Raw genomic sequence first — 8548 nt, forward strand, 5'->3', positions numbered from 1 at the left:
AAACAGATCACAAGCATTTAACAAGTCTTCTGAATGCTCCTGTATTCAACACAGTTGCAATGCAAGAACTTAAATGAATGCTGCATATTTTTGGCACGTTGAGACAAATTTATGGGTTAATATGCACAGTATTTATGTTATCAAAATGACAAGCAACTATTAGCTTCCTGAAACATCTTCCCTACCCCTGTACTGGGGTTTTTTAAAAAGATGAATGATGTTGCAACTGATTGACAAATTGCTGTACATCAGTGTGAATAAGCACCAAATTAATCAGGGTCTTAGTAGTAACCATGATTAAAAAATCATGGATATACATACTCAGGCTGGACTAGAACCAACGATCTCCTGATCACCGGACAGGCATCGTATTTACTGGACTTCCAAGCTGCCGTCTGATGGCCAGTACCGGTTCTAATCCTTAAAGCATGGAGCGGGTACTACAAATTCATTCATTGACTAGAGAAGCACTCTGAGAGCGCAGACCTCTGCCAAGCAGCTCATTTCCACCAATGAAGTTGTTCTTCTATGGAAATCAGTGATTTGCATAGTTATGTATGCATGCTGAAAAATCACCTGAATTCCCAATATAGAAGCCTTTTGTTACGTCAACAACCCTCAGCTGCGCGGCGCACCTCGCCCTAGCAGAAACTAGAGCATGCACTTTAGTGCGCGTATGAAAACCTCAAAAATGTGCAGCTTGAACTCCCAAGTTCATTGACCCTACCTGCCAAAATATCTAAAATCCTTCATAAAATCCACAAAAAGTTTTCCAGAACACTTCTAAATTAAAGTCATCTATTCCTTGTGTCATTCTCGACCTTTCCTGAAAGTTTCATTTAAATCCAGTCACAACTTTTTGAGTTATTTTGCACACGAACAAACAAACAAACAAACAGTGAAGAAAACATAACCTCCTCCCTTGGCAGAGGTGCATGTAAATATCATGACATTGATGTTGTTTTACTCCATAGGTCTCTGAGATGCTGTGTGACAAAGAGCTGTGTGTGGCCAACGGTCCAGCATCCCACCCAAAACAGGACTTGGAGAGAAGGATTGTGGAGTGTGGGGGAGAGGTGGTACAGAACCCAGGACTGGACACATACTGTGTGTTAGCAGACAAGGTCAACCTCAAGGTCAAAAACATCATCAGGTGAGCTTGCACTGTGGTCCCATGACATTTGCTCCCGCGACAATTGCTCCCATGAAATATCTGCCCGCTAAGCCAAACATAAATTCTACCCACAAGCATAACCATAACCCCAATCCTAATTTTCACAAGAACTAAACCTTATAACCCTATCACAACCCTAACCCTAAGTCTTTGGAGAAAATAGAACCAGAGCAATAAATGCAGGAGCAAATGTTGTGTCACTTGCACTGAATACATGTACAGGTGTATATGTATTTTATATATTCATATTATGCACATTGTATTTATAATTCATCTGTGCTGAAGGGTGCCAGAGGCATCCGTCCATCTGTCTGTCCCTCCCCACAGCTTCTTGTTGCGATTTCAGAAAAAAAAAATGCATGTTTAATTTAATAAGCAGGTACCTGGGCCAGACATGCTAATGTACATGAGGTGTAGGACAAAATTCTTTATGGTCAAAGGGCAAAGATCAGTGTGCTTGACTTGACAAGGAATATTTCAGCTTTTACTTCATCTGATTTTATTTGTTAATTTAAATGGCCCATTCATTTGTGTGATAATTTGTCTGTACATGTATTTGTACACATGCATTTGGTTTGTTTGTTTGTTTGTTTGTTTGTTTTTTTGGGGGGGATTTTTCATGCCTTTATGCATGCATCCATTCATGCCCTCATTTATGATATTTATGGCGTCTATTACATTTGTTGGAGTATAGGCTTTCTTCACGTGAAGATTAGGATATCACATTGGTTCAAATTCGAAACTCTTCCATGACGAGGTTTTTGTCACTTGGGAATTACAAGTACAATTGAAGCTAATGAGACTTTTGGCAAAAGATTGATTTCTAAATTTGGTATGAAAAAATAAGAAGGAGAGGCGACCTCCAGTGTAATACTACAGTGTATGTAACTATCGACTTGTGCTTTAATACTTTATCTTTTTCTTCTTCTTCTTCCCAGTTCTGATCGATATGACGTAGTGAAGACCTCATGGTTGATAGAGTGCTTGGTGAGTGGCATTCTTGAAATATGTGATAATAATAATAATAATAATAATAAGGTCCCATTTCCCCAGAGTAGCCTATTCAGTGTTGCCACTGCTCTAACAGAGGGCCCTGCCATTATTATTATCCTAGCGTTGCCAGGTACCCATTTACACACCTGGGTCGAGAGGGACATGGAGATTAAAAACATCTTGTCCAAGGACGTAAGCACTGTGCGGGATTCGAACTCGGGTCATCCGATCGGGAGGCGGGAGTCTTATCCACTATGCCACAGCGCCCCCACAGCATTACGAGTATAAATGGCTCTAGTTTTTTTCATTCCTGAGTATTTTTCTTATTGTTTTCTAGTGGGGCACAGTGATGTACTGTACACTTTTTATGACACTCAGTCTGTTACTTCATACATACAGTCTGTAGTTTGGGCCACACACTTATTTTTTCCCTCGAGATTGAAAGCACAACAAGTTTAATAATTACAAGGGCAAAGTAAACCAAGAAACAAACATAAATTGCAGTAAGCATCTGAGTTAGTCGTAAAAAAAGGACCATTGGTATTCTCTTGTTCATGAGATAAAACAGAAATGGTCAAACTATTCTGCATGATGTTCTACTATTTACTGGGATTGATAATAGAAAAGAGAGACCGAAGCAGGAATTTGAAATCAGGATGATCAATGCTTTTGTCTTCCACAGTATTTTACGTTACCTGTGAATGTTGAATACATTGTAGATGATGTTGATGATTTCGTCTTCTCTGAATCTGGTAGGATGCTGGCCGAGTGTTGCCATGGCTACCGTCTCACATGCTCCACACGTCCCCGGAGACAAAGGTTCAATTTGCTCTGGACTATGACCCGTATGGAGACAGCTACACCAAGGATGTGACAGAAGAAAAACTGAAAGAAGTTTTCGCAAATGTTGAGAAGAAGGTACAGTTGTTTGTGGAGGGGATGGTTACTCAGCAGAATAATTCACAGCTTTATATGAGTAGACTTGAATTCCGAAGAACATTTCACTGTTCGATATATGAGACTATTTCTGGTATGTCTGCTCACAAAGTTTTGTTGGTTCTTCTTCATAAGGACATACCTTTACTGGTAGCAGGTTTGACAATACATTTTGCGATATTGACAGTATTGTGTGTAAAGCTTTGTTTTATTCTGTCTGTAATTTCTGTTGGATTGGGGCATTGTAGATGAGCTAAAAGGCCTCCACCAGCTGCTGAGTATTTACAATAATTGTGAAATTTAGGTAAGTTCTCATTGAACACTGACATAGAGAAGAGTTTTTGGAATAATTCATGTTGGACAACTGAGCTTCCAAATGTGTCTAGGGCCTCTAATAGAGGTTGACAGGAGGGCCAGAGTTTTGTTTGCCATGCAACAAGCCCTTAGGTTTAATGGATGCACACCTCAGGGTTCATTTTTCTTCTTTTTTTTTATGCCTCCGCCAACAAAGTGGCCGGAGGCATTATGTTTTCGGGTCGTCCGTCCGTCCGTCCCGTTTTGTTTTTGTCGATATCTCAAGAACCGTGAGGTGGTTTTGCATCAAACTTGGTATGAGGGTATATCCTGGGGGGATAATACTTTGTTTGGATTTTATGGTCACGGGTTCAAAAGTCAAAGGTTACAGGTTATTTTGTGAAAAAAAGGTGGAAATTTCATGTTTTTCTCCATATCTCGCAAATGGTTCAAGGTATCTTCATGGAACTTATTATATATGCATGTACCGATGGGCAGTGATTATCTAGGGAAGTTGGGGGTCATGGGTCAAAGGTCAGGATCAAAGGTCAAGGTCAACTCCTCAAAATATCACTACTTTCCTTATATTTATGCAATGCCTGAAGGATTTTTTTAAAACTTGATGTATGCATGTATAACCCAATATATATTCTGTGGGAAGTTTCTTGTCAAAGGTCAAAAGGTCAAAGGTCAAGTGAATGTGCTAAATTGCACTTCTTCCTCCATATCTCAAAAGTAACTCAAGGTATTATCATGAAACTTACATATTTATGCATGTTCTACCTAACAGTGATTCTCTTTGGAACTGTGAGGTCAAAAGTCAGAGGCCAGGTTTAGATAATGCTATTTTCCCATTTGATACTGAAATTATACTTTTTCTCAATACCTTGAAAATTACTCGATGCTTAAACTTATAAAAGGGTCAAAAGTCAAGTAAAAATCATCATTTCCCCCAAATACCTGCACTCTGACGTTTTAATCATTCATCCAATTGAACCAAGTTCTAGGAAAGTGAACATTCAGCACATTTGTGGCAAACCTGTCATTTTAATATTTTGCCAATTTGTGTGAAACTGTCATCACACATTGTCAAGACATTGTACTATAGACCTATTAGGAGAACCATGCATTATGGCGGAGGCATACACCAGTCGCCATAGCGACATTTCTAGTTTCTTTTTATTTACATTTGCCATCTATGAGGTACAACCTGTATGGTCTCATGCTTATCGAATACAAACAATATAACATTTCTTTTATGAAGCCTAATACCTTTGGAACAATCTTCCCATTCAAACTCGAAGTGCTAACTCTTTTTTTTTTTGTAAGTAATGTTGAAGACATACATGTGCCTGTATATCTTTTTGAGGCTTATTGATTTCATGTAATTTGTAATTTAGAATTTTATTCTATCTGCCTTTTATGATCTCCTTTCTCAATTGCTTTAGAGGCATTTGCAATTTGCAGTATAAAAAATGTTCTTATTATTTTATTACACTGTCTACAAAGGCCTCCACGATGCAGCAATGAAATGCATGGGCAGTTGTAGTGCTCATTATTGTGGTGTCAGCACGAACCTTCCTACAGGACTATGTGCGGTCATTTTATCTTTCTGTATTTTAACTTGATACTTACAGGATGCAGGGACACCATTAGCAGCTGATGAGATGGCTGAGGTTGAGATGGATAACTTCCCCCAGGATGCTCAGCTTGGTCTCTTCCGTCTCTGTAATGTCTACATCGACTCGTGCCTCATCATTGGGGATCAGGACACAGTAAGCCTTTAGCTTTACCAGTGTTTTAGATTAGCAGTACACGAGTTTGTCTTTGGTCTGTTTTTTGTCATGTATCTATGGGTGCGGTTATGCTCAATTTGCGAAGGCAGAATCAAAATGCTGATTCAATATGCTGTTCATGGGGGTACTATTTATGCTCAATTTTTTCAAGCTTTAATAAGAGAAAGGGCCAATGCTAAAACATGCACTGCAAAAGGCTGATTTACTTCTCTGAATTGTGTATGTTTGATCTACATCCATGATACTCTGAGTACCCCAGCATCCTGTGTTAGAGATATACATTGCTATTTTCTCTTTTCTCACATGCATTCCTGTCCCCCCCCCCTCTTTTTTTAGCACATCAAGGACTGCTTCCTAGACCTTGTTGCCTTGGAGATGAGATTCTATGGTGCCAGGGTCAGCCCAAAACTCAGCAGACGAGTGACCCACATCGTGGTGGACAAAAGGTAATAGTGAGCTGTATCAGGATGCAAACAAACATCTGTTCAAGGAGAAATTACCCGAGATATACAAAGTACATGTGGATTGAGTGAATGCAGTAATATTTTTACACATCAGTGAAGTTTGAGGAAAATTTGAAAATTGGAAATCTAAAAGTTATGCATTTCTAATGTTGTGTTGGGATGGGTTTATATTTGAGAGGTACATGTTTAATGAATCACTTGCGACACAGTTGAGTTTAACTTCAAAGAGCACTTTATTCGAGAGGTGTTTGGGAGCAATCTCCTCTCTTCGAGCCTCAGATTGCAAGTCCTCTTCTCTGCATGATACATTTCTCGTCATACCTTGAATGATACACATTGGTTATACGTGTACGGTTGTAACATACTATGATGAATGGGTATATGGGGGTGGAGTCTTCATGTTAAAGGGAGGTTTTTAATTGGGCCAAACTTTGGTTGTTATGGAAATAAAGGTGGGACTAGTTTTAGGAAGGAGGTAATATTCTTGGATTTTGATTATAAAAAAATTCTAAGTAATCAGTGGGGGAAGGACAGGATGTTTAGGTTTAGCTACACATTAGCTTGGTTGTAAATTAGATGGGGCTAGAAGTACTCGAGGGATGATGAAGGTTGATGACTCACTGGATGAGGTGGAGAGTATTGGAAGGGGTCATTGACTGGCTGGAAGTGAAGAGATACTTTGTACACATGTATATCCGGTCATCATAGTGGCATATGAGTGGGTAGTGATAACTTTGTGTATCATTACACAACACTAATGTTTTGATGCTGCCATCCCTGGATGAGAGAACTACAACAGTTTGTGACATCACTGCAGATCAGATGTACAAAAATATTGTACAACATACAGAGAACTCAACAATACTTTCATATTTCTAGCACAATGAAAGGAGCAATTGACTAACCTGTCTATCTCAGAAAGTGGGAGAAATCATATTACCCCTATCATACAACTATGTCAAGTAACATGTCGAAAGAATATCTCCTTTTCATAAAAAATGACATTTTATGGAATTCTCTTTCTATTTTGTTAGTGTTCTGCAATGACATCATCAACTGTAGTAGTCTCCTCATCCAGTGGTGATGGCACCAAAGGATTGTCCAATATTCCCTCAAACTTCACCAATGTCTTTTACTAATATTGATGCATTGACTCAAACCACATGTATGTGTGAGGAAACTTGTCCTTTTAACACAGAAAGCACGAACCATCTAGTTTCTCATAGGAAAATGAACATTCAAGATGTTTGCCTGTCTGTCTGTCTGTCTGTCTGTACTTTTCTCTTTTTCGCTTTCTGTGTCCAGCACGAAAGTAGACAGTGTTGAAAGTAGATGAGTGTTCTGAGCTTATTATACACACTGTAACAAAACGAGTGATTTCTTCTGGAATGCAGAGATCTGTTCATTTGTAGAAATAAAAATAAGTTTGGACATGTAGAAACAAGCAACGTTTTTGTAGATGGATCACATTTTAAAACCAGCCATTGTATGACCTACTTGGCAGATCTTAAGAGGGTTTAATGTTTCAGAATTTTCAGTCAAAAGGATAACTCAACCTTGTCTTATGCCATTTTGCACTGTGACAACAGAACAAAACAAAAGTGATTAGCAAGATTACAGGTAGGTTCCAGCCCAAATTGCATATTCTCAAGAAAAATAAATGCTGATGTTAAGTACATGTATTGTTAAATATACAAAAGGTGAACAATAGTTGTAATAAAAATGTGTCCAGACTAAACCATCTGCAGTTATGGTTTAATGAGAAAAATAATGATACCTCTTTATATTTTAGGCTTTATTGCAAAAATTTGAATATGGTAGGATGTTTTGTGATACAACTGACCTACACATATGCATCAAAGTGATACATTGTATCTTGAACATTTTTTCAATCACTGCTCTCAAAGGTAAATAGGACCTTTAAAGTCAACTCCAAAGCACTATCTCAAGGCCAGCCTGGAATTAATTGCTCTTAGTAACAATTACAATGTACGAGGTTATATATTTTCCAGTGTGTTAACAGAAATAGAATAACAAAATGTGTGCCTGTCAATTTGTTTTATCCCTCTATTGTTTTGATGTTTTTAAATGAAGTCTTGAGAGTCAGCTGCTTTTGTGATATTTTTCTTGCAGTGATTTGAGCAGAGTGAAGATGTTTCGAGCCATTGGCCGGCAACGAGACCTGAAGCAACACGTGGTGACGTCAGACTGGGTCAGGGACTGCATGGAGAGGGGGAGGATCCTCAGTGAAAGGCCCTATGAAGCTCCTTCCTCATAGGGCAGCCACCAACTATCTAAACAGAGCAGGGAGGTTCAAGAGGGTTCCAGCTGGCTGTAATTGTTCATAGAGCTTCCAGGTTTCTATGGATGCAGGAAAGAATTTCGCAGGTGCATGTGTGCCTTGAATAATCAGGAATTAATACCGCCACCTTTCTGGGTACTGGATGTTGAAAAATACATGAAATTAAACCAGTTCTGTACATTCGTATGCCAAATAGAACTACAAATTGATGTGTCGAACCTGACCTTGCCAAGATTACGAGCCAATGAAGACATATCTACCTTTAGTCTTTCTACTGATTAATTCTTCCCCCAAAACTTGCCTTGTCCAAGTTTGTTCTTCTTTTCATATCATCATAGTTGTCAAGACTCAAAAACCTCTCAAGACCTCATGGTGGTTCAATTATAGGATCTTGTTTTGAAGCATAAAGGTTTCACCTTGTGACAACCACCCTCAACTGAAATAGAGCGAGAGATTATCATTATTTGTAATGAACCTGGAGAATTACATGACAGTATCATGTTCCCAGTGGCAGCTTTTCATAATGTTGTTGCATGTATGCAGACACTGTCTGATTTGCTTGATGTTCCTGAAACAGGATTATAGTGAC

The 8548-nt window shown here is 38.8% G+C and overlaps 1 protein-coding gene across 1 annotated transcript in view; it reads left to right on the forward strand.

The window, feature by feature from the left end:
- The window catches only part of LOC139721186 (DNA ligase 4-like), a 57313-nt gene extending 49378 nt beyond the window's left edge, over positions 1-7935 (forward strand). Inside the window, exons 21-26 of the mRNA XM_071632513.1 lie at positions 975-1153; positions 2113-2161; positions 2924-3085; positions 5035-5172; positions 5530-5639; positions 7791-7935. Of these exons, the coding sequence (XP_071488614.1) occupies positions 975-1153; positions 2113-2161; positions 2924-3085; positions 5035-5172; positions 5530-5639; positions 7791-7935 (783 nt within the window). The remainder of the gene's footprint in view (positions 1-974; positions 1154-2112; positions 2162-2923; positions 3086-5034; positions 5173-5529; positions 5640-7790) is intronic.
- Positions 7936-8548: the final 613 nt, after the last annotated feature.

Source organism: Diadema antillarum, unplaced genomic scaffold, assembly GCF_040938485.1.
Source record: "Diadema antillarum isolate AM-2024a unplaced genomic scaffold, OU_Dant_1.0 scf00000139, whole genome shotgun sequence".
Lineage (NCBI taxonomy): Eukaryota > Metazoa > Echinodermata > Echinoidea > Diadematoida > Diadematidae > Diadema > Diadema antillarum.